The 27,223-nt window shown below is 43.4% G+C and overlaps 1 protein-coding gene across 5 annotated transcripts in view; it reads left to right on the forward strand.

Moving 5' to 3' along the window:
- The window catches only part of SHROOM2 (shroom family member 2), a 202,920-nt gene that overhangs the window by 148,066 nt on the left and 27,631 nt on the right, over positions 1 to 27,223 (forward strand). For all 5 annotated transcript variants that reach the window (XM_073565983.1, XM_073565984.1, XM_073565985.1 and 2 more), the window contains one exon: positions 778 to 881. In XM_073565983.1, coding sequence (XP_073422084.1) covers positions 778 to 881 — 104 coding nt within the window. The remainder of the gene's footprint in view (positions 1 to 777; positions 882 to 27,223) is intronic.

Genomic DNA, 27,223 nt, shown 5'->3' on the forward strand with positions numbered 1-27,223 from the left:
GCTCCATACACATTAGACTGGCAGTTGAGCCCAAGGGTGTAAGTTTTTGTATATGAGGACACATTAAGCATTTGCAGCAGCAAATTTTCACATTCATTTGAGTGGGTGAAAAAGCGCTGAAAGAATTGAGACGCTGCAAACTTAAAACTGCTTCAAAACTGGAAAAAATATGCAACGTATACATGAGAGTTCAGGAATCTCATTCACGTCACTGGTACAGTGCAGAAAAACCGCAACGTGACTGAGCCCATCAATGAAATTAGGATCAGTCTGAGCAATCCGGTGACAAACAGGAGCCGAGGAGCCCCATAGATTTATTTGGGGGTCCGTCTGCTTTCAGTTTGTTGTTTTTTGTTTGTTTTTTTTATAATGGAAGAAGGAAAGCATCGGCTGTCATTTGTGACATGCGAACAGAGCCTAAACCTGCGAGCGATCACATTTATTACCGTATTCATATTTATGACTTTGCTTTCTTGGAATAACGAAAGCAAGCGTGTGAAGTGTTGTCGGCGCTCGTCTGCTGCTGTTTAACTCTTTATCCCCAGATGAGAGCACAATGCATACTGGCAAAGTGGCCGCAGATCTGCTCCGAGTCATGTGCTTCATTGCTAAGCTTGCAGCCCAGCCAGCATGATGAGACTGCACACTATTGGCTTCGTGCTCTCCGGCGCAGACCAAGCCCACAACACACTGGCTTCCATAATCACAGATTTCTCCATCCTGAAACTTGATGACTGACTGGCTGTCTGACTGTGCGCTTTGAAATCATTTCTGCAGGGAGCAGTTGTAGATTCAACGAAGCAGACGACCAGCGAGGGGGAAAATGCTGAGAGCGCCCGCTCCGCACACTGCAGCAGTGCCAGAGAAGGCTCGTCTGTAAGGTAAGGTGCACGCTCTTCCCTTGTTGCCAAGGCAGAGCCCATGTTGCATCCGATAATTCTGCAGGTGATTGGACATTGCAAGCTTAGCACTTATTAAATCATATATTCAGTATATGCACATTACTGTTATTTTTTTTATTGCAGATTTTTTTTTCTTGCAATAGGGTGACCCCAATAATGCCCCTATATAAAGAATAGCATGTGCCCATGTAATAAATGAGCCTCGTATGTATGTATGTAGCAATAGACTGCTGTGTTATGGTGTATTGCGTTTCCCATATAGTGAATCCCACAGGCAGAGAAAATGGTAAATTCCTCTCGGAGAACATCCTGTGTGTCTGGCACAATCGGCCCTTGTTCTGCACAGACCCCTATTTCTGCCTCATGTATAGATGTATTCTCCCCGGCCTCCATTTGATTTCTAGATCAGTGTAGGAGGCATAAATCACTGTCTGCCGTCACCCTGCTCTCCACTGTATAAGCCGTGTACGATGTGCGTCCTCCACCCACCGGGGGGGTTTGAGCTGTAGAAAGACATTTCGACTCTCGCCCCGAATGTAAACGACATGGGTTTATGTTTCTGAAGGATTTGTGGAACGCCGTCATCTGTATCGCAGTGCCGTAAATATTAGGCTGGATGTAAAGGGTTACATGGAGCCGTGTATTGGGGACATAGTGTGTCGTCTTAAATCTGCATAAATATGAATATTACATGGAAATATATAGACTGGTCAGGGACTATAATGTCAAAAAAGAGGTGTATGCTTTGTCTATGCATCCATATGTTTACCCGCTCATATCTACCACCTTATATACTCTGACATTGGTGGAGATCTAGAAGGGTCATGTGGAGGACTCGAGTTAAGTCCTGTAAATGGACAATGGTAATATTTTTGTCATATGAATGATGAGCAGGATTTGTGGACTGTCCGGGGTTAGTAGATGTTTTCTGTATCGGGGTATGTTCCCTACGCTGCCAAATTCCTGCCGCACATCCGTAGCATAACCTGACATTACGGAGCGCTGCCGTGTGTAGGACATACCCTTTGGGCAGTGTTTCCCAACCTGCGGCTCTCCAGCTGTTGCAAAACTTCAACTCCCATCTGTCAAGACATGACGGGTGCTGTACTTTTGCAACAGCTGGAGAGCCACAGGTATGGCCAGACTGCCTTAGGGGAAGTTCACACAAGGCGTTTGCATAGTGGATTTTTATTATATGTAACAGATCTTCCAGACAGAGAACCCGCTGCTTATTTCAGTAGCAGATTTCTGTAAGTAGCATGTGCAGGTGAGACATGGAGGGATGTCCGCTTCCACCGCTGACTTCACTGCGGTACAAGGGTGGAACGTGCAGGATGTCCACAGTGAGATCTGTAGTGGTGTCTGGTGCTGTGGATTTCACTGCTGATTTCCCCATGTGTGCGTACTATTGCATAATTGTGCTATCCTCAATGTATGCCATCATATCCCTGCGGGAGATTGCCCATTCCCCACCGCTGCCCTCCAGGTGACTTCAGCAGAATATTCTGCCAGTACAGTGCTTGTGTTTTCTGCTGAGCGTACGGAAATGTGAGTCTGCACTGTCCTCCGAGATCGTGATCAGCGTCGTGACTGTGTAAAAGCCGCAGTTAGTATAGTATTGTTATACCAGGTCTTTATTTTCACTCTTTAGGGTGAAGATTCACATTGATAATCTGTCTAAACCATAGAGGCTGATCATCTGATCATGAGTAGATAGTGTGGTATTTTTTTTTTTTTTCTGTAGGTCACTTGCAGTGTATATTGAGACTGAAAAAGGCATAGAAACCCCTATAATGATTGGATCTTATGACCATTTCCGACACAGTTCATATGATGGCCTAGCCATGTAATGGACCGGAGTCTGGTAGCCAGCGCTCCTGCCAATCTGCTTCGGAGGTGGCCAGACACAAACAGTGTATAGATCCCATAAAGTGACTGCTAGGGTATACCCTCATATTATGAATAGTAAGGCTTGGTCCTCCGGCACCTCCCACTAATCCTGAAGCAGAGAGGGGCTGCAGTGCTCTCATAGCGCTGTTTTTTGTTTTTTTTCTTGCACAGTTTTTTCTTGGGACCCGCTGTGGACAGAATTAGGTCATCTACTGGTCCTTCTGTGCAAGGAAACTTGCGCTACATGGTGGGAATGGGGGAGTCGCTGAGGTCAGACCAATCAAAAAGAGATGGCATTGCTCTAGTGCTATGCCATCACTTTACTATCCTAGAAATACACTTCAAGCATCCCACCAAAAATGAAATTGGCAGCTAAGTAGCAAAATGAAATGCAGGCGCAGGTGGTTGTGACCACATTACTACAGCGTACGGGTACATACAACCGCGTACACGCCAAGGTCCGTGTGAACATGGAGTGTATGAATTTTGATCTGCATTACTACAATATACATTTTAGTTGTAAAACTGAGGCACTTGTGGCACAGTTTTGGCTAAATTGTGTTAGCCCATCTGCCGGCGACAAGATGACTTCTTTAGATGTAAGCTTTTACTAACAGAGGTTCCTCTCCCACAAATTTTAATGCCATGTAGGCCACACAATATGATCCATATGTGCGCGAATATTTTGTTGTTTTTTTTTTTTTGCATAATGTAATTCAGTTCAGAGCGCATACATTTAATATTCACTGGTGATGAGTGAACATTCTGACATAAGGTATTATCCGAGCAAGCACCTTCGTGGGCTAATAGAGTATCTTTGGAGTGCTTAAAAAAGATGTTCGAGTCCCCACACCTGCATGTCTCGCATCTGTTCAGCCACAACACATGCAGGGTGTCACGGTTCCGCCCCTCTGTGTGTCTGGGAGGCAGTTACTGACAGCTCGGCCATCCAGTCTGGTATAGGGACGTGCTGAAGCTGTCAGTGTGTTGATTGACAGCTCAACTATCCAATCTGAGACTGTGAGGCGCTGGCTGTCTCAAAGTGTTTATTATTACAGGTGATGGCCTTGCTACTTTACTGAGCTGTTTCTCCCAGGCCTCTGCCAGATGTACATTTAGCTAGTGAGGTTTGTGCTTCCTGGGCCTTGAGTTGTTTATGCTTGATCTTTTGTTGCCTGACCTTGGACTTAGTTCTGACCATCCGTATGTTTAACCCCTTCTGCTCTGATCCATTATGCTCCTAGTATTCTGTCCTCGGAACATTACCTGACTACACTTTTCTCTTCCTTCCTTTGCTTCTGACATGGGACTCCTTGACCATTCTGACTCACTTCTTGGCCGTGTGAAGTGACTAGCCTCACACAGGGATTGGCGAACAAATAGGCAATCTCAGCATGCGTTGCGGCTGTTGAATAACTGCGAGACATGCTGCCACTGGAACTTGAACATAATTTTCAAGCACGCCGCCGAAGTCACTCGGTTAGCGCACACACGTGCTCGGATAACATCTTACCTGAGCACGTTAACTCATCACTAAATTTTCACATAGACCTTAACACATTCAGAATGCAGTTGTATTTCTTTGGATGCTTAAAGAGACTGTCAGCATAGAATGACTGTTCAAGCTAAGTCCTGCCACTCGGTGCATCATGGTGGGCTAGTCATTTAAATACACCTTCCCACGTTTGTTTTCCCTCTTTCACCACTACCCCTTAATTTTTTTTTTTTTATAGCTCTGGCTTCATAGAGCTAGAGAAAGATGGATATCAAAGGAAACCAACAGGTGGGGAAGATGTATATAAGTGTTTGGCCCAGCCATGGTGCACTCAGCGCCTGTACTTGATTTGAGCAGTCATTTTGTGCTGACAGTGACTGTTTAAACACCTTAGTTGCCAAAGTGATATCTTGTGTCTGAATGGTTTTTTTTTTTTTTTTATTATTATTGGACCGCAGCTGTAGATCTTTGAATATTTTAGAATAGAAGTTACCGGTACAACCATGCAGTGATTGCTGGGATGAGGCAGCTGATGAAACTGTGCTGACATAACTATAGAAGAAGAGTATATGAAACCAACAATTATATAGAGACCGTACGTGACTAGACGCAATTAATGCATAGTAGCAGAGCAGGCTGTACATGCAGCTGTAGACTTGATTATGTACACCAGATGTCATGGCTACTTGGCCCATACTGCGAATTGTCCGTCTACCCATAACTCATGAGGATCCTTCTGTGATTGTCTTCTCATGTATCATGAAGAAACTGGGATGAGAAAGTCTAGTACTTCTGACAATAATGCGGTTGTCCCATCAGAACTATCTTTTCCCGTATTCCTAGTTGTGGCATGTAGACATTTTAGAAAAGACACATTGTTTGGGGTACACGTCATCAAATGTGAGGGGAGACCCGTTGACAGACTACCAGAAGATTTGAGCTGGTCATAAAAGGGGTATGGTTTTCGTATACCTCACCCAAAGTGGGATAATCCTAAGCATGAGAATTAAATATCCAATTTTACCAACCTATTGTGCACTTGGGAACCTTGGCAATCCTCACAAAGTACGGCCTCATTCTTCAGATCAGGACAGCACTGCATGTGGAAGAAAACGCAAGTGAAATGTGTACAGTTTATGTCCCATAGGGAACTCTGCACAAACATACATAGGTTACACTCGTACATATATCTAGTACGGCATATCATTAGTGCCTATGATACCAGCATTGTGTGTGGGAGTGAGTCGCCTCCAGTGTCCTCTGCAGTGAAGTGAGGGTGGTAATACGAGGGGTGGTGTTTGGTTTGACTGGGCGGCAAACATCTTTGAATATATGTGTTTTTTTACACCTACGCCACATGTTTTCTTTTAGCATACCAATGTGCAGAGTCAGATTTACTTTGCTATTTTAACTTTTTGCGTTTTAATTAAAGCTAAGGGTATGCATCTGTTTGCTAAGACAGATATAGCCATTTCAGTGGCTGATGGCACAGAGCCATGTTTTTAAGCATAATATAATGCAATAAAACATGTATAGGGGTCTTGTCACCAGGTCAAATATTACCAGTCTGCCCTGAGCAATGGCTTTTTTTCCTGCTTGTTTGCTTTTTTCGACCACCATTTAGTTCTGAAGATATGGTTCTTTTATGTAGTGATTTTTCTGGTCTTTTCCAAAGAGGCGTGGCTCACGGTAATTATAATTAGCAGCTTAAAGACGTGACCCCAGAGAATCCTGTAAGCACCGCCCCTTGGTAAAGGGCCATAAAAATTACCACTAGATAAAATATCTCTGAAAACATATTTATTTATTTTACTTGCTTATATGGCACCAATAAAGGGATTGTCCACGACTGCGACAACCCCATCTTAAACTAAATGTTCGGCCATACCGACTCCGTTTCCGTGGTGTCGGCACTCGCGGTCCCAGGGCCGTGATGCGGTGAATACCCGGCACCCAATCAGCACTGCTGTCACTGTCTCCGCCTTTAGACAAACTGAATATGTAAAGGAAGTCCATACTACAGATGATCCCGGACTTCCTCTTCATGTTCAGTTTGTGTGAAGGCGGAGACTGTGACGACAGCACTGATTGGGCGCCACTATCACGTGTCCCAACAACGCATCACAACCCGGGGGAGAGCGAGTGCAGACACCATGGGAACGGCGCCGGCACGGGAGTCGAGAATAGGCTTTATTTTATATTGAAAATAGATCCAATTTCCTTTTGGTGAAGCGAATTTCCTTAGGAGTGAAGCTTTGTCGTTGTGATCAGCTGTTATAGATCTATGTGATGTTACATGGAGCTCTATAACCTTAAGAACACCACTGATTTCTGAAAAGAAAGCTTAACATGCCCCCTTTAGTACCGAAAATGTGAAAATATTACACGCAAAAGGCTATTGATTTCCTGAATTTGAGATGGCGATACTTATTAAGCAAACAATGGCTATACAGTACCTGGCCAATTTCGACAGGGCCAACCAATGCTCATGTCACCTATGTTGGTAGTGAACCGGGTCAGGCATATTGAATATTGGCATGCCCAATAATGTGTGCTCAGATGATGAGCCACAGTGGTGGTGGTAATATCAGTAGTAATAATCCTGGCACTCAGGATAGTTTGTATGTATAACAGATTTATTCGCAATCCACAATTTAATGTTTAGGTTTGCTTTAACAGAAAGACGCCTTTCTTCTGCGACAATTTGGATCGCCCTGTGTTAGCGCTCTTTTCTGATAGCTCTCATACTGCCATCCGTTCTGATGAAGGTCTACACAGACCGTAACGTTAAATTGTGGATAAAAAAAAGAGAAGCCAGCGCTGCTGGTGGTCAGAACGCAAAATGAGACATTTGGCAAAATATTGATCAATAAATTTAGCCACCCTGCCGTGCCAAGGCAATCTCATGTGGGGGGTCCTACTCTACATTTTTATTATTCACTGTGCCATTACAGCCTCCTAAATATTTTAAAAGCAAGACCATATCAAATGCAATCCGTACCTGAGGCATATCTGCATCACTCGCGTGCAGCCAGATGAAGCAAGTGCAGATAAAGGCCAACCAGGTCTGACCATAGACATCTCAGGTTTGACCTCCACACATTGCCTGACCAGCAAACACAGATGAAGGGCGATGCAGGCTCAGACACAGGTGCACAAATTAAATAAAGCCTGGGGCAGGGCGGGGCTGCTGTGTGTGTGCACAGCAGCCTAGATCCATCACGATGAACACAGCAAAAATGGCGAACATAACCCAGCGCGCACGGCAACAGTGGTGGTCAACCACAAACCAATATGCAATAAAAAAAGAGAAGCCAGCGCTGCTTGTGGTTAGAACGCATAACATGAGGTTCATATGCACATATTAACATCTAACTGTGTTCAAAATGAGACATTTGGCAAAATATTGATCAATAAATTGTGGATTGCCAGTAAATCTGTTGTACGTTCACACTATCCCGAGTGCCAGGTTTATTTCTACTATTGGATTACGGGTTAGAACCCTACCTGGCACCAGAATCACTCACCGGGAGGACTGTATATCCCTTTTCAGCCCCTCAATATTAGTCCGCTTTCCCTGTATGATCATGCATGTAGAAATATCTGTCAGAACAAGACCGCCTACTGGACTCCCAAGGCCACAAAGAACCGAGATTTAAAGGGGGCACAAATTAGGTAACATATTAAAATAATGAAATATCTTATTTTATTCTATTAGGACAATACCCTTTCCTACAGAGTGCATATGGCCACTGCAGCCAGTTATGGGCTTCAGTCGCAGTGGTAGGATGGTCAGCAGTCGTGCACATAGTCAAAGCATCATCACTTTCAGACAGTTCACAATGATTAGAGTGTACACCACAGCGGATAGGGAAATTAACAAATGAATACAATTATTTTTTTAGAATTGTATTACTTCCTCTGATTTCAGTCCATTAAAAAAAAAATTATTGGATAATCTGTTTGAAACGGTAACGGTTGTTGTACTGAATCATTTCCCGCTATCCTATATATCAGTTTCTCCTCTAAAGTGATGATAAAACAACAGTTTTTGAAGCTTACATAGTGTACCATAATTGTTTTGCTTTTGATCTTGTTGTAGACATTTTCCGATGAAGAAATAATTGTGTGATCAGGTTATTGCTCACAGGTATTGTTCTTCAAAATGTGAATAAAGGGAATCTGTCACCAGGTTTTTGCCGCCTAATTTGAGAGCATCATAATGGAGAGGCAGAGACTCCAATTCCAGTCATGTGTCACTTACTGGGCTGCTTGCCATAGTCTTGATAAAATCCCTGTTTTATCTCCAGAAGGTTATCACCAGAGGGAATCGTAAACTCGCTGCCATTTAGTCCTCCATATCCATGGACTCTGCATAACCCCACCACATCCACTGATTGGCAGCTTTCTGCCTGTACACAGAAGGGACTCCTAAACCTGCTGCCATGTGTTCCTCCATATGCATGGGCTCTGTATAACTCCGCCCCCCACACTGACGTCTTTCTGCCTAAGGCCGGGGTCAGACTTGCGAGAAACTCAGACGAGTCTCGCATGTCAATACCTGGCACTGTCGGTGGCACTCAGATCGGAGCGTTCAGCTGTATGTATTTCTATGCAGCTGGACGCTCCGATCCGAGTGTCGGCGGCAGTGCTGGGTATTGATGTGCGTCTCGTCTGAGTTTCTCGCAAGTCTGACCCCGGCCTATGACATATTTCTGTGTACACTGTGCAATCAGTGGTGTGGGCGGGGTTATATAGGGATCAGTATTCAGATAACTGGTAATTTGTGGCAGATAAAACAGTAATTTTATCAAAACTGCAGCAAGCAGCCCAGTAAGTAATACATCACTGAAATTCGTGTCTCCGCCCCTACGTCATGCTGCTCTCAGATGGGGTAGTAAAAACCTGGCTACAGATTCCCTTTAATGGAGACTAGTGTTAACCGTGGTGGGAGCTACATAGACTTAAGTACTTTCACTCTTTCCCATGAATATGTTGATGGATTGGGAATAATAAAACATGAAGCAGAAATGTTCTCGTCTCCACAGCGTTCTGGAAGTGAGTGGTCTTAAAATGATTTTTGTGAGCTGTGACCTGGATTTGTAGATGCATTTAATGATCACTGGAACTGGTTTAACCTGTTGGGAAATTGTGGAGCGATGCCAGGAAATACACAACCTCTGCACGTTCCAAGTTCTCTTGTACTGGAGGTTCATTTTATTTTATGCTTTTTTTTTTTTTCACTTTATTTGACAATTCAAATTGCCTTCAGCCTGACAATTCTCATGATGAAACGTTTGCGAAGACCTCGAGCTGTCCGTACATGCTCGCTTACTCGCTCCTATAGCTTGAAAGGCATCTCTGGGTTCACAAACTTTAGGTGTAAGTAAATTCTAGATTTGAAAGTGGTTGTAAAATGTGCTTGTGGTAAATGTAGCCATTTGGTCAGAGGTGCTTATTTATTCATACAGTGTGGGTCACTACTAGGTGTCTGTGTATATAAACCCATAGGAAATAAGTGGCATAACATAGAAATATGGTTGTGGCAACTCTTCCATTTCTTGTTTCCACATGCACTAAAAAGTTAGCCATCGTGATGAATCCGCTCAGGAAAAGTCTAAGTTGTCTGACAGAATGAGGACTCGTGTATGTGTATTGGCTTATTGCATTGTAGGGATGTATCTACTGTTTTTTCTAATTTATCTATTTGGTGCACTTTTAACAAGGGTTCATACTAACGTTTAGCACTTTTTGGTGGATTAAATTAAGACTGCACATCCAAATATTATACAGATGTACTATAAAATGTTCAAAAATGAACACGAGATTCTTAGCCAACATTTTGATCAAATTGTATAAGCCCACTGCCACATCATGGTGACCTTTTTTAAGTGGGTAACTACTCAATTAAGTGTAGCGCTGCTCGTGGGCAACCAGCACAACTATTCATAGACACCCAGGTGCCAACAGCCCTGCTGCCTGCCAAACATATGCAGCACCACCTTACAGATACAGCACTATGGCAGCATTGGCTGCCATGCTACTCCCAAGTGAACTGAGGTTAACACTGATTTTCATGTAGGTTCAGACAACAAACTTGAGAACAACTAGCCGGGACCCTTGCTGCAACCTCCTGCTACAATAAAAGGAAGCACCTGTCCAAATGGAAGGAGTGCCGGTACCATAGGAAAGCAAAAAAAATGTAAGGGACTGATACAAATTAAGTAAACCACAACTGTAGCAAGAAAGACAAAGACCCCACATACATTTCTCATTTAAAAACAGGTCACTATGACATGGTAGTGGGCTTAAGCATGAGCAAAATGTTGACTAAATTTAGGGGGGGTTTTTTGAGGGGGGGGGGGGGGATTTTGCTTCGTCTCAATAGGTCAAAATATATTTCAATGTGGGGTTGTAGTCTTTATTTCTAAAGTCCTGGCACTTTATAAAGGGGATCTCCAACTATTTTTCCATTCGGTTTCCCAATTCTGCAGTAATAATAAGCATTACTTTTCATAATGGCTTACTTTAAAAAAAAAAAAAAAATGGATTGGGCCCCGGTGCTGGAGCTGCCGCAATTTCACCAGAAGTGGTAATGGATCCGCACTCGGAGCGTCATCTATAGGGACCAGTCACACTCTTCCTGCCACTATAAAGTGTGTGCTTGATCATCATTGTGCAGTTTTGTGCCTTTAAAAGTGATGCTGCAGAGTTCTAATGGGATTAGAGGAAAGAGGCAAAATTACACAGGAAAACAGTCAAGGAAGGGATATTTATTCCATGCTCTCATTTACTATCGCTGTAGCTGGTTTCTGTAGGTGAACCTCTGTTGCAAACCTACCATTGATTATAAAAGGAGCTTCAGCAAAGCTTCCAAGGTAAACAAGTGAGATGCCCTTTAAATCTTGTGCTTGGCATGAGTGACCATATAAGAAGGCCTGGTATCAGGAAGATGGGACTTAGCGCAGCTCGGTGATCTTGTGGTTACAGCTCTTAGACAAAACAACATCTGGTTGTAGATTATTTGTGAACACATTGCGAGGCCAGAACATGCTTTTAAGTCTAATGACTCAGTTTAGCGTTTTATTATTTTTTTTGGGGGGGGGGGGGGGGGGTTAGAGACCATGTGTAATTTCTGCTGACATTGTCTAATAATTCTTCGAAGTCTCCAAAAATTGGACAATTTCTAAAACCCCAAAATTTAATGTAATAAAATTCTGATATAGTGCCATTTGTGTTATTTAATACCGTGTGTATACTTGGATGCTTATAAAGAAAAACAGATAAATCAAGACCATTAAATAAAAAACACTCAATTTCAGCAAAGGTACATCTTAATTTTTCAGCCTACCAAGACGTTACGGCCGATAGTATGCTTCCAGATTTGTGAGAAAACGTTGGGGGATCTATGTCCCCATCCATTAGAGCACGGTTTTGGGGAAATTGATAGGGAAGAATTCAACTGGTCGCACTGGACCTTTGTATATCTTTTGGATGAATTAGGAGGGAGATTGCCATTCGGAATGAATGGGCAAATATTTCCGCTAAAACATCCAAAATCTGGTAGAAAACCTTCTCAGAAGCGTGGAAGCTGTTATAGGAAGCAAAGGCGTTCAACTCCATATTAATGCCTATGTATTGAGCATGGGACGTTATAAAGGCTTCTGTGGGTGTAGGGTGTAGGCGTCCCCATACTAGGATATAAGCACAAGTTAAATTGCTGATGACAAATATCCTGAAAATATTGGGAACTGATATGTAAAACTAATATAAATGCCTGGAGATATGTCGCTTAATCCCCCGCCCCGTTAGACCACATGAACACGCAGCTGAGCCAATCATTCGTTTATGGGGGGGATTTAGGTAAGATGAGTATCAGTTTAATAAGCAGTCATCCATCAGACTCCAATAGACTTCACATTGATAAGATGCTTAGCAGGTTGGCACTGATGACACAATTAGATTTGCAAATCATGGTGCCATTACTGTAAGTCAACAAATCATAGACCCCCGATTCATGAAGACCGGCGTTGTTTACGCCACTCTTCATGAGTGAGCGATTTGGAGTCAGATGTTCCTAATTCATACGCCGCAATAGCTTTGATGGTGATTCGAGTTTTTTCTTGTTCCCCTTGTTTATTTTAGGAGTGATGTCCTATTGCTGTGATATGTCAAAATCTAATGATCAGTGGACACCAAACACTGGGTCTTCTCCTATCCCTAGACCTTATTTGCCCCATTGAAGTGCATAGGGCTGATTTCCAGTATGTTTGTGGATTTTTGGGGCAAGGCTACTTGCATTGTTTGCCTCGTGGAGACAGAAAGGGTTATAAATATCTAAAGAATTCTAGAAGTGCAGACTCCTGCTATAGGCATATAATCACCATGTGTGCCACACTAGAGGAGATGGGGCTGGATGTGGTTTTGTCAAATATAACTGGACTGCATTTCCTATACTGGGTTTGCTTACTAGGGAAAAAACACTCTAAAGTATGGAAGGAAACAGTTAAAACTGAATGCCACAAGTCATGCTTAATCTAAAAATTAACTTTAATGTTTGCTTTTAAAGAACATAGTTATCCTTATTAATGTAGTATATGGGAAAAAAAACATTGTGAAAAGAAAACTTAACTGAGGCTCGTGCAGAGTCTATATGGTGACAAATGAAGCCTGGTCCATATGGATCTAAGTGCCGCCATGCTGCACCTTTATATACTGCAATATTCTCCACCAGATGCAATGCTTCTGTAGAATACCCACAGTACTGCATCTGAAGGAACATGCCATGCCTTTCTGTTCTTTTTCCTTTCTGTTCTTTTTCCTTTCTGTTCTTTTTCCTTTCTGTTCTTTTTCCTTTCTGTTCTTTTTCCTTTCTGTTCTTTTTCCTTTCTGTTCTTTTTCCTTTCTGTTCTTTTTCCTTTCCGGTCTGTTCTTGCTCTTCCGGTCTGTTCTTGCTCTTCCGGTCTGTTCTTGCTCTTCCGGTCTGTTCGTGCTCTTCCGGTCTGTTCGTGCTCTTCCGGTCTGTTCGTGCTCTTCCGGTCTGTTCGTGCGCTTCCGGTCTGTTCTTGCGCTTCCGGTCTGTTCTTGCTCTTCCGGTCTGTTCTTGCTCTTCCGGTCTGTTCGTGCGCTTCCGGTCTGTTCGTGCGCTTCCGGTCTGTTCGTGCGCTTCCGGTCTGTTCGTGCGAATAAATCCATGTAAAATCAAAAGTATAGTAAGGGGTTCGAGAGGGTCAGGGGTCCATACTATTGCTATGTACAACATGAATCTGTAATATAGCCGTGTGTGTGGGACCTGTAGAAATTCAAAGCTACTCTGTCCTCCTGGTGCTGGCCATGATACCTTAAGTTGCTTAGAGCTTGCTTGTAGTTTTTAACATGGCATCTGGTTGGATGCATTGAGGTGAAGAAGTAAAATCGAGTGATCATTTGGTCCCTGCACTCAGACCCATATTGTGGGTAGGGTGGGAGGTTAGTGTTTTAACTATGGAAAAAAATAAACCGGGTGTGTTAACATTGAATTTTAAGTTAATACAAAAATCCAATGTGTATTTGCAAAAGATTCCACAGCAGGAATCTGTGGATTCTTTGTGTTTCTGCCATGGATTATTCTGTGAGGTTAAACCCATGTGGCTACCAGACATGGTATCGTAGAGAAATCCACTGATAATCCGCTCCAAAAAGTGATATTCCAATTATTCATGCAGTTTTCCAGTCTTCAAGCAATAGCGTGAACAATCTGTGGCCATTCGAACAGCCACATTCTCATTGCATACAATGGGTGGCCACTTGTGGGCGGTTTGAATGTAGATTATGTGAAGAAATACATGCTAAAAGCCCATTGACTTGTTGACATACCCTAATAGTAATATTAATGCCAAAGCGCAGAGTATGTGAGACTTACGTTTGACCTAGAGGAAAAGTGGAACAGCTTGGCAATCAGTGGTGGAGAAGGTGTTTCTGTAGGACGGTAAATGGCACTATTGGGGGCAATGAACTTGTCATACTGTGCGCCTGTCTCTTGCGCTTTGTGTCTCCAAGGGCAAAAGGGATATCATATTGAACTATTTAATGACATACCAGCAGAGCGCAGATCATATTTATTTCAAGTCATCACTTTTTAATGTAATTATGCTTTAGGTTAGAAATAAATCCTGCTGCCGTAGTATATATGGTAAGGGTGTCAGCATTTAATACCTGCTAATAACGTGTGACTGCTAAGATTCAGCGGTAGTGAAATATATATTTGACTCAAGAAAGGAAAGGTTAGATCTATTTGACGGCAGGAAGCCTTAAATGACTGGTGATTTCCATTTCTAACTGTTGGAGGGGCATTTTGCTTTACAAAAGGCCCTTTTTTAATACCGTAATAAGACATCTTAAAGATCATCTTTATCTTATGTCTCTTCCTTGTTTACATATGTGTGGGGAGGAGGACTCCCAGACAGTGAATGGGCAGGTACCCAGGGGACCGCCATCAGGGTTCCTGAGGGAGCGATACTGGGAGGACAGTAAAAGGAAAGACTTGACTGGAGTTGTCAGGGAAACAGGGGGCGGGGCAAGCTTAAAAGGAGCAGGGGGCGTGCTGAAGTGGCAGTTGACAGAGAGCCAGACAACAGACAGGGAGCCATGTGAAAGAGTGAGGACCGATGGAGCGGACGGTGTGTTTTGGAGAGACCGGGAGGGGTCTGTGAGGGGAAAGTTACAGACTTACCGACAATTGACACCGGCGGCCGCTCCCCGCATACGGTCGCATACAGCCACTCCCGCTGCTTCCCACCCTGTTGTGACAAGGCCGCTACCTCAAGTGACCTTTGCGACGTGAGATCATTCCGTTACAGCGTCCAGGGCACTACCCCCCCGCCTTCTCCCAGAGCTGGGGCGCCACCCTGCTACACCCGTCCGTAGAGGGCCCCCGTCTGGTTTGCTGAGGGACTCTGGGCTGAGACTGGTGAGCGGTTAGATTTAGAGACTGCGTCACTACCGCGCCCCTCCCCGGCATCATTTCTTCAGGGCCTGTTGGGCCCCACCGGCACCGCTTCTTCAGGGCCTGTTGCGCCCCACCGGCACCGCTTCTTCAGGGCCTGTTGCGCCCCACCGGCACCGCTTCTTCAGGGCCTGTTGCGCCCCACCGACACCGTTTCTTCAGGGCCTATTGCGCCCCACCGGCATTGATTCTTCAGGGCCTGTTGCGCCCCACCAGCACCGTTTCTTCAGGGCCTGTTGCGCCCCACCAGCACTGTTTCTTCAGGGCCTGTTGCGCCCCACCACCGGCATAATTTCTTCAGGGCCTGTTGCGCCCCAGCGGCACCGTTTCTTCAGGGCCTGTTGTGCCCACCGGCATCGTTTCTTCAGGGCCTGTTGCGCTCCACTGGTACAGTTTCTTCAGGGCCCGACGAGCCCAAACCTTCCCGGAAGATCGAGGCGTCAAGGCAGCTGCATCAACGACCTCTAAGCAGCTGCATCTGCAATCCCGAGCGACGCATGGAAGGATAAGTGGACGTTAGAAATAAGTTTATTAGTTTGGCCATATTCTGGCCTCTGACACCGGACTAGCTGGGTTACTCCCAGTTACACAGAAAGTATTGTTTGTCTTAGTGAGTCCCTGCGAGGACAGATTGTTACCCCGTTTTGCCCGCTCAGCCTAGCCCCAGTGGCTTAAATTTATAAAAGTTTATTATACAAGTCATACCCTGTCTCGTGTCTCGTCACTGCATCCTGAGAACCTGCTAGAACCCTACATATGCTAGAGACCTTTAGGTTCTGGGTCTGGAGACCACCACCGATGGCTCAAAATAGACTTTTATTTGGGCCCATACACCACTCAGGGCTCAGGTTTTGTGAACGTCTATTGGAAGAGCAGCATACTTTGGAGCAGTTTTTGAGTGGTGGTTGTAAGTCCTGGAGCTTTTAACCCATTTTAAATCCATAGACTTTAATATGGAGTTGGTCAACCAACACTTTTGCATCTAGAACCACTTCCACTCTTCAGATACCGTATTTTTATTTTAAAGAAAAATTATTTAGAAAAAAAAGCAACTCTTTGAGATGATAGTGGTGCCTCCCAATGTGGACCAACCTCTATTAGCTAGAGCTTTTGGCCTTTGGTCCACAAAGATAGATTTTTTATTTTTTTTTTAAGACTATGTTTCATATCTCAAATGCTTTTCCAGTTTCTTAAATTAGGCGCCTATAGAACTAATCTTTAGGAATTGACATCTAGGTCCCTTGATATTCCTGTTTGCTGAAGGCCCACTTTATGATTTCTGTGACATCAGATTTCAGTTTTCCATTGACATAAAACTGGCTTTCCATACCCGGGTGGTCGGAGAATCGGTTGGATGTGTTAAGAGCCGTGGCAGGGTTTAAAGTATATTTTCCAGAAATGATGAGACAACCTGAAAAGCTAAATTGCAGAGAATCTAAAATGTTTAACTGGTCGACCACATTTACTAGTATTCCCACTGCAATAATGATTTTAGGGTTTGCTAAAGTTAAAATCAATGTCATCGTCATCTTCCAGTTGAAGGTCATGCGTGAAAAGGTTTCCATTGATTCATATCTGGAGTGCTGCGACTGCTCTCTATCAGACATTTATAGTATACCCTGTATATCTGTCCAGAATGTCCACGTGGGAAGCAAAATGCCTGCCCTCATGACTACTATTTTGTCCCCAGTTGTGAGATATCCTCTCGTCCGTGATATCTGTAGCTTTCATATCACTGATCCTTCTGTTCTTGTTTTGAGGGAAACCTAGTGACTATAAGGGTATGTGCACACGATGCGGATTGGGGTGCGGATTTGGCCGCGCGAATTTTGTAAAATCCGCAGGTAAATCTGCAGGTCAAAAGACCTGCGGATTGCTCTGCGGTTTTGCCCTGCGGTTTTTCATCTCCACAATGGAGAAGATGGCAAACCGCAGCGGAATCAGCAGAAAGAATTGACATGTCAATTCTTTCTGCGGTTTCAAAACCGCAGCAAAACCGCGCAGAAAAATCCGCACCGTCCGCAGCGTGTGCACACACCCTCAGTGTCTTGTGCAGCTTTCTATCATTAGCATGTCCGCTCTAGTGGGCGGTCAGTCTTCCAGGCAGCACACTGATGAAAGGGGCACAGTGTGCAGCCCAAACCTTCTGTCAACAGGGTTAAAGTGACAGTGCGTGCACGGAGCGACACTGCCACTGCTGTAAGGAAATGTGTAATATCCTCAGTAGCCTAGTAAAAGCGCCTGAATACGAAGTCTGAAGAGCTCCGATAAGTGTGTGAGCTACGTTTATAAAGGGACTGAACCGCACAGGTTACTTGGTGCCAAGGGCTCGACTCTTGGTTATTTAATAGTGCCAAGAAGGTGGATGTTGTAATCCGTTCTGTCTTTTGTTGCAACAAATCTTGTTTAAACATAAACCCGACTCGCCCAGCCCTATCCAGAAGGCGACAGTAGCCGGACTCAAATAACACGACGTGGAGGGATTTGTAAGTGTCTTTTAAAAGAATCCCTGTGTTTAGTGTTCCAGGAGCGCAGAAGACGGTAGGAATGAATCCTGCTTCACTCTTTCTCCCTTCTAGGAGGACAGGGCTTGAGACTTGAGTATGGGCGCTCCTGAGAGCCTCGCTGCAGCTCTGTATGTTTATGTTCTGGGCTGTCTGCTCATGCTGTGTGTACCAGGCTGCACGCACGTCTTGTCTTCTTAGATAGGGAATTTGCAAAGTTGACCATGGACATTACATTTCAACAGAATCTCTGTGTTGTTGACGTAGAGGAGAGTTCAACAGGATGGATTTACTTGTCCCTTTTGCTTTTCCCAAAAGAACCAAAGGTCTCTACAAGATGCAGAACACCCCCAACCATCCACTTTTATGTAGTTGGACATGCTATCCTGAGTCTGTGGGCACCTTTACTTTGAGATTGTGATCAGATGAGTATGTATAGGTAAAATATGGTTCCCATTGTGTAGAATGTATGTGAGGACTATCTATATCTACAGTATCTATATCCATCCCACATCTGTCTATCTACTCCAAGAGTCTCAAACTCGGCTGGGTATATGGGCCGCATAGAGAAAAACATTTGAATTTGGGGGACCGCATTCTTTGCAGAACAAATTGACATTTTTAGTGATAATAAATATATATATATATATATATATATATATATATATATATATATATATATATTATATTAATTTTTTTTTATTTTTTTTTTCTGATAATTTTTTGTTTTACATTTTCGCAGTGTTTTATTTTTGTTAAATGGCATTCATTGTATGGGTACAGTTTTATAGCTTGGCTCGTTATGGATGTGATGATAACAAACGTGCACTTTTTTTGTTTAGTTTATATATAAAACTGCATTTTTTTAGTTACAAAATTTTTTTTATTGCTTCATTTTGATTTTTCTTTTGCACATTTTTACAATCTTTTTTCCCCCCAATTGGCTACGTACATTAATAATCTTAGTTAGCAACATATGGTAATTCTGGCAAGCATCTTGTAGTAATGTGCCCCATCTTGTAGTAATGTCTCCATCCAGGTCCCCATCTTGTAGTAATGTCCCATCCTGGTCCTCATTTTATAGTAATGCCCCCATACTGGTCCCCTTCTTGTAGTGTTGCCCCATTCTGGTCCCCTTCTTATAGTAATGTCCCATCTTGATCCTCATGTTGTAGTAATGTCCCATCTTGATCCTCATGTTGTAGTAATGTACTCATTCTGGTCCCCTTCTTATAGTAATGTCCCATCTTGATCCTCATCTAGTAGTAATGCCCCATTCTGGTCTCCTTATAGTAATGTCCCATCCTGATCCTTCTCTTGTAGTAATATTCCATTGTGATCCCTTTCTTATAGTAATGTCCCATCCTGATCCTTCTCTTGTAGTAATATTCCATTGTGATCCCTTTCTTATAGTAATGTCCCATCTTGATCCTCGTCTTGTAGTAATGTCCCATTCTGGTCCCTTTATTATAGTAATGTCCCATCCTGATCCTTCTCTTGTAGTAATATTCCATTGTGATCCCCTTCTTATAGTAATGTCACATCTTGATCCTCATCTTGTAGTAATGTCCCATTCTGGTCCCCTTATAGTAATGTCCCATCCTGATCCTCATCTTGTAGTAAATCCCCATTCTGGTCCCCTTCTTTATAGTAATGCCCAATCCCAATCCTCATCTTGTAGTAATGCCCAATTTTGGTCCGCTTCTTTATAGTAATGTCCCATCCTGATTCTCATCTTATATTAATGCCCCATTCTGGTTCCTATATTGTAGTAAAGGCTCCTATTGGATCTTTCTTCACATAAAGGAAAATAAAGATTTTTCTCCCCTGTTCACTGTTCCCTTTGTGTCCTTTCTGCACATGCGGCCTGCAGGCACTTTAAGACCTCTTGGCGATCGGAGGCCTAGGATGCACATTCGATTGAAATGTATTGCTGCGCAGAGACAAGCTTTCTGCATACCAATCAGAGGCCTGTGTGCGCCGGCGCAGGACAGTAACGACGTAAGTCATCGCACCGCACACTGACGTCAGCTTATGGCCTCTCATTGTCCAGCAGCTGGTATTGGTATTGCTGTCCAGAGAGCTTGTCTCTGCGTGGCAATACATTTCAATTGACTGTGCATCCAATGGCGCGCATGCAGCTGAAATAAAGCTCTGATGGTAGTGGCATAACGAACCAATTATATATACAAAGGAATATAACATAGTTTAGTGAACATGTATTCCCATAAAGTTTTTAATGATATAATTAAAAAACACCTATTCCCGTGAACAATTGATACAAAAAAACAAAAAATTGAAGACAAAAAGCCCTATAAAAGGCTACAATAAACTATCTATACCCTTCCTTACCGTGGAAGTTGGCACCATAATAGATACGATTGTTGGGCGCCCCCACTCAATGTCGACTGACCCTGTCTCCCCTAGCTCACCCTAATTACAAAGGTGGGAAAACAATAATCAATAGATGCCTTTCCATGTCATGTTATCTGGGGCATCATGGAGTATATCCAGGATCAGTGGTACTAAAGTCTGTGGCCTCCTGATGAACTGTTACACCGGGGAAACGCGTTGGGGCGACTTTACATGATAAGTAAACCACTAGGTGGTGTCTGTTCACGGGAATAGGTGTTTTTTAATTATATCTGATGTTAGTGGCCCCTGCATCGGGCTGCAATCGTCAAGGGGTCTACTGATCTATCTGTAGATCTATCCCCAGCAGGAGGATGTTAAATGAATGAAGACCTCTCACTTGTGTAAATATGTAATTTTTAGCCGGTGTAAATGGAACTATTATCTTAGATCTGGCTGTGTTTATTTTATTTTTCTGTTCCTAAGATGTGGCCCCCTCTTCCCTCTATCTAAATATAGTCTGTTTCAGGTGTGGTCATTAGGAGGACTTGCATAGCGAAGAGCATAGGGCTACACCCACTTGGCTAACAAGACTAGATTTACTTAATCAAAGGAGGGGAAACAACACCAAAGTCAGGAGAGTAGCATCATTTTAATGAAATTACACATGTATGTCAAGCAATAGGTCCTTTCTATCAAAAATTACAGTATATAATATTTAACCCCTTCTCAACATATGGCACCACACGCCTACAGGCTCCCACCAAGAGGCAATCATGGGGTGCCGATTTCTTTTTGTTTTTTGTTCATTTATTTTAGAGTTTTCAAATTAGTGTTTAATCAACTAAAAAAAATATATTTGCACAGACCTGAAGAATCATGTTGACAAGTCATTTTTACCATGCAATGAAAAACCGTAAAAACACCTCTCTCCTCCCTCTTTCATTTTTTTTTTTTTTGTTGTTGTTGTTCAGTACATTGAATTGCAAAATGAATAGTGTTGTTCAAAATTCAGCCTGAAAAAAAAAAAATCAAGCCCACATACAGCTGTGTTGATGGGAAATTGAGAAAGGGGTTAATAAGCAATGATGCTTCTTTATATGTTGCTGTATTTATTATCTGTCCTTGTGCTTCTAGTTTGGGAAAAAAAAAAAATATGGGGAAGTAAATGATGAAATTTCAATGCAGTTTTGTGGAAAAAAAAAACACTTTCTGCCTGGTAACAGGGAGGTGGCCGTATCTTAGAGACATACATATTTGGTGGTTGCTAGGCAACTGCTTTTCACGGCAAGTCATAACTCAAGATCAGAATCTGTGATTTTTTATTTTTTTTTCTCAATTCCATAATCTATTCCGTAATAATCGAAAATAAAGTTCTAGGTGTAGGATTGTATATATACAGTATGGATATAAACAGTATATACAGTTTGCATGTATACCTATACAAGCCCATACTGATAGATGTACCATTACCTACATTATATTGTTACCCACTTTGAGGCTCACATTTACACACGTGAATATATACAGTATGCACATCTAGATACGGTATACAGTAAGCATACAGATTTGTTTTGGAAACCTTCCTTTCACATCCTGTAGTGGAGACTTGTGGGTTAATACAGGGGGCGCTCTGTTCTGGCTTCTCATGACTTGGCCAGAGTGCAGAGCGGATATAAGGAGCATCTCTCGCTCTGGAGGACCTGTACCTATCCTACATTACACAGCATCCAGTGACATGAACAGGCGCAGTGTAATGCCTAATTTCACCTCTAGTAGTGCTGCAGGGAAATTACACACTGCCAAGTTTACTCCTAAATTACTGATCACTGGGACCCTTATTATAAGTGGGGAACGTCCATAGCTGAGAACCCCAATGAGAATTTTGCATTTTTCTCCATACTGTCATGCTTTTGTAAAGTCGACAGTGTTCAGCCAACAGCCATCTCCGGACTCATCCGTACACAGGAACGCTCTTGTGTTCTCTGAGAGAGTCACTGGCAGATGACTCTGCAGGTTATTGCACCAAGATTAATAGGATCGGCCGTCCGAAATCAAATATGCCGGATCCTTATCTCCCTTTTGTCTTGAGGCAGGAGGCCCCCAGACACATCAGACTGTCAGCCGGGTATCGGTGCTTTAAGAGGTGAGGATGTTTAATTGTGTAAGGTAAGGTCCCCAGAGTATAAATGCCATTCCAGGTCTGGAACGTGGAGCCGTATTATGGAGTTTGGTATCTTCATGAAATCTTCCAAACTTGACAACGATCTCGCTAATAACCTCTATAATGTGTAGACCTTCCTGCGAGAGGTTTTCTTATTACTGTAATTTTACATATTCTCCTTCATGCACCGCAGACTGTTTTCATTGTATCACCTGAACAAGCCACTTTTTTACTTTATGCAGTAATTGCATCTAGTAATCCCTTCAAGTAGCACTTCTTTACTATAGAATACCCATGAGTTTACCTCCATAATCTGTGACTCACTACTACAATATCTCTAAAGTCCATCTGTCATGAGGCCCATGCATTATAGACAATGGAGTCTTCAAGATGCACATAATGGGATAAAGGAAACGCAGAGATGTTGTTTTCTCTCTTAAATCATTAGTAGATAAAACTTTCTAGTCTCAATTCCTTATATGTTCAGACTAAGGGCCCCGTTACAAGCTTCAATGTCCCAGCGATCCCACCAACGATCCAACGTGGATGGGATCGCTGGGACAGTTAGCTGATCGCTGGTGAGCTGTCACATAAACAGACTCACCAGCCATCAGGACCAGCGAGTAAGCTGATATCCAGGGTAAACAGCGGGTAACTAAGAGCAGCGCGGCTCTTAGTTACCCGCTGTTTACCCTGGATACCAGCTCCCAGCGTCGCTGATCATTGGTCCCTCGCTGTCGCACACAGCGATGTGTGCTGCCCAGCGGGAGACCAACGATAGAATTATGGCCCAGACCATTAGGCAACGATTAACGATCAGCCAACTGATCATTGATTGTTGCTACATGTCGCACGCCACATTGTCATTTCGACATCGCTGCAACGTCATCAAACTGGTGACGTTGCAATGATATCGTTCACAATATCTTTGTGTGTAACGGTACACCCACCCTAATGCGGAAACTGGATTGTCCGGTTGTGGGGAAAAGGTGACCTGACGGACGGACTTGTCAGAATAGAGAAGGAAAGGTTTGCACAGTTTAGACAGATGTCAGTTACTACAGCTAGGAAAGTGTAGTGGACGTGCAGTACCTTGGGTTGACTATTAGAGGGCAGGGAGGAGTGTGAGCAAAGGACTTGACATCAGCTTAGGGCTTAGGAAACCGTTGGTCATGGGGGGTGGAGTTACAGGGAACCAGGAATGATATAAATACTGAGGGAGGGTTCCATAAAGTTCCAGTCCCCAGGGGGAGCTCAGGTGACAGGAGGGCTACGACAGTTTATGCACTCTGAGGAGAACCAAACCAGGGGGACTGAGGAGAGAGAACGTCAGGGGGGTGGTTCTGACAGGAAGAACCGCAGTGGAGACGAGACACCAGGTGTGGGACACCGTATTTGACACGACGCCTGACCAGTAAAATTGCTGTTAGTTTACGGGCCTAAGGCTGCCACAGTGACGGACCTGTCAGGAGCGTCAAACAGTGAAGAAGGGACGGTACGTGCATGTACGTCCCTAGTGTGAAAGTACGGTGTGTATAACGGGCCCTAGAAACGGAGGGCCGTGAGGTGAAGAGAAGTGCGGTGTACTGCAGAGGCCGTCAGGCGGACGGCGAGTGGAATAAACTTGGACCTGTTGCACCCAGAAACTGCCTCCATCTTGTCTCTGTTTTGTCTCTGCGCGGTATATCGAGGGACCACCCCCCAGTCCGGCCCACAACCCTACACGGTCACCCCTCATAATGTCCCCCACCTGTCTCTTGATGCCATCTCTTCCAATCCTCCTCATCCATGATGACCACTGGAGTGGCATGGAGCACATGACATTAAAGGGAGCCTGTCACATTGGATAATGCTGTTAACCTAAAGGTGTGGGGTTAATTTGCAGGTCAGTAGACCAAACGTTGAACTAATAGCAAAGCTCCTGGGTGAATATGAGCCACCAGTTTTGAGTCTTACCGACATGCTGGTGCGGTTACAGTCACTGTGAGCGGTGGCAGGAAGCACATTGACTGACAACTGCACTCTACACTGATACACTGCACCACGAGCTGTCAATCCAAGTGTCGGGGCCTGCTTACAGTCTACAGTCACAGTGCTGTGAGTGATGACAGGGCACGCCTGCGTGGCTGTAAGCCTGCAGGTTCTGTCAGGAATAAGGTTAATTTTCTCCCTGGAGACATGCTTTCAATACGGCTACCTGGCACCTTTCTAAAGAACTTGCAGATTAGCCCTATATCGATGGATTAGTAGCATTATGCAACATGACCCTTTCCCTTTGAGTCTGAACCGCGCCTCAACAACAGGGGTTTAGACTTGCATGTCCCCATGTCAGTACGGTATACATCTTGGACGCAAGAGGACTGGAATGCTCGTCTCAACGGAGGAGACAGCGGGAGACAAATGGCACCATGTGCGATGACTAAATATATAGTCACTTTTCAGATCAAAAAATGTAAAAAGCATAAATAGTAGAAGAGGATTATTGTGTTGCTTCAGTTTTTCTTCTGCAGCAGCATAACTGATGCAACCCGGTTAGATGTAAGGTCAAATTTAATGTCACAGGATCAGAGCCACCATGGTGCCTGATCATAAATAATAGTACATTGAAATTGAAGTATATTCGACGTACAGTAATGTGTGTCACAGTGAAAACTATTAAAACACTTAAAATATATAATATGGGAAGAGATACAGATTAGATATTAGAAAGAACTTTTTGACAGGGTGATCAATGAGTTGAACATGCTGCCATGAGAGGTGGTGAGTTCTCCTTCAATGGAATTCTTCACACAGAGGCTGGACAGACACTGGTCTGAGATGGTTTAGTGAATCCTGCAATGAACAGGTGGTTGGACCAGATGACCCTTGAGGTCCCTTCCAACTCTTAACATTCTATAATTCTATACAGTTGTGGCCAAAAGTATTGACACCCCTGCAATTTTGTCAGATAATACTCAGTTTCTTCCTGAAAATGATTGCAAACACATTCTTTATTATCTTCATTTAATTTGTCTTAAATGAAAACTCACAAAAAGAATTGTCCTAAAGCCAAATTGGATATAATTCCACACCAAACATAAAAAAGGTGGACAAAAGTATTGGCACTGTTCGAAAAATCATGTGATGCTTCTCTAATTTGTGTAATTAACAGCACCTGTAACTTACCTGTGGCACCTAACAGGTGTTGGCAATAAGTAAATCACACTTGCAGCCAGTTGACATGGATTAAAGTTGACTCAACCTCTGTCCTGTGTCCTTGTGTGTACCACATTGAGCATGGAGAAAAGAAAGAAAACCAAAGAACTGTCTGAGGACTTGAGAAACCAAATTGTGAGGAAGCATGAGCAATCTCATGGCTCCAAGTCCATCTCCAAAGACCTGAATGTTCCTGTGTCTACCATGCGCAGTGTCATCAAGAAGTTTAAAGCCCATGGCACTGTGGCTAACCTCCCTAGATGTGGACAGAAAAGAAAAATTGACAAGAGATTTCAACGCAAGATTGTGCGGATGTTGGATAAAGAACCTCGACTAACATCCAAACAAGTTCAAGCTGCCCTGCAGTCCGAGGGTACAACAGTGTCAACCCGTACTATCCGTCGGCGTCTGAATGAAAAGGGACTGTATGGTAGGAGACCCAGGAAGACCCCACTTCTTACCCCGAGACATAAAAAATCCAGGCTGGAGTTTGCCAAAACTTACCTGAAAAAGCCTAAAACGTTTTGCAAGAATGTTCTCTGGTCAGATGAGACAAAAGTAGAGCTTTTTGGGCAAAGGCATCAACATAGAGTTTACAGGAGAAAAAAAAGAGGCATTCAAAGAAAATAACACGGTCCCTACAGTCAAACATGGCGGAGGTTCCGATGTTTTGGGGTTGCTTTGCTGCCTCTGGCACTGGACTGCTTGACCGTGTGCATGGCATTATGAAGTCTGAAGACTACCAACAAATTTTGCAGCATAATGTAAGGCCCAGTGTGAGAAAGATGGGTCTCCCTCAGAGGTCATGGGTCTTCCAGCATGACAATGACCCAAAACACACTTCAAAAAGCACTAGAAAATGGTTTGAGAGAAAGCATTGGAGACTTCTAAGGTAGCCAGCAATGAGTCCAGACCTGAATCCCATAGAACACCTGTGGAGAGATCTAAAAATGGCAGTTTGGAGAAGGCACCCTTCTAATATCAGGAACCTGGAGCAGTTTGCCAAAGAAGAATGGTCTAAAATTCCAGCAGAGCATTGTAAGAAACTCATTGATGGTCGCCGGAAGCGGTTGGTCGCAGTTATTTTGGCTAAAGGTTGTGCAACCAAGTATTAGGCTGAGGGTGCCAATACTTTTGTCTGGCCCATTTTTGGAGTTTTGTGTGAAATGATCAATGTTTTGCTTTTTGATTCATTCTCCTTTGTGTTTTTTCATTTAAGACAAATTAAATGAAGATAATACCAAAGAATTTGTGTTTGCAATCATTTTCAGCAAGAAACTGAGTATTATATGATAAAATTGTAGGGGTGTCAATACTTTTGGCCACAACTGTACATATATATCACAAGCAATTAAAATTTTTACTAAATTGTATCTGTACTTTAAGTGTAACAGCAGTGTTGATACTTGACACTCATGGGCTCCAGTGCAGGCTCTACGACAGGGCTGTTACGGTCTTTAATAGTATCGGTTGTCTTTGAGCCAGGTGGAGCTTTTGGTCCCCGGTGCAACTGCAATCCCTTCACCCTCTATAGTTATGCCCTTTGCTAAAGATTATCCTGGATATTCCTTTTCCAGTATGTGTATGATTAGAATACTAACATAAGAAAAATGTCATTATATAACCAGAAGCCACAACCTTCTCTCGTGATCCGTTCTTGGATAGTGTAAAGTGGAAAACAAAATTCTGAGACATTATTAGTAATGTGGAATGAAAATGCCAGGCACTACGCTTCCC

This window comes from Dendrobates tinctorius, unplaced genomic scaffold (assembly GCF_039654945.1).
Source record: "Dendrobates tinctorius isolate UK_male_01 unplaced genomic scaffold, ASM3965494v1 ptg000016l, whole genome shotgun sequence".
Lineage (NCBI taxonomy): Eukaryota > Metazoa > Chordata > Amphibia > Anura > Dendrobatidae > Dendrobates > Dendrobates tinctorius.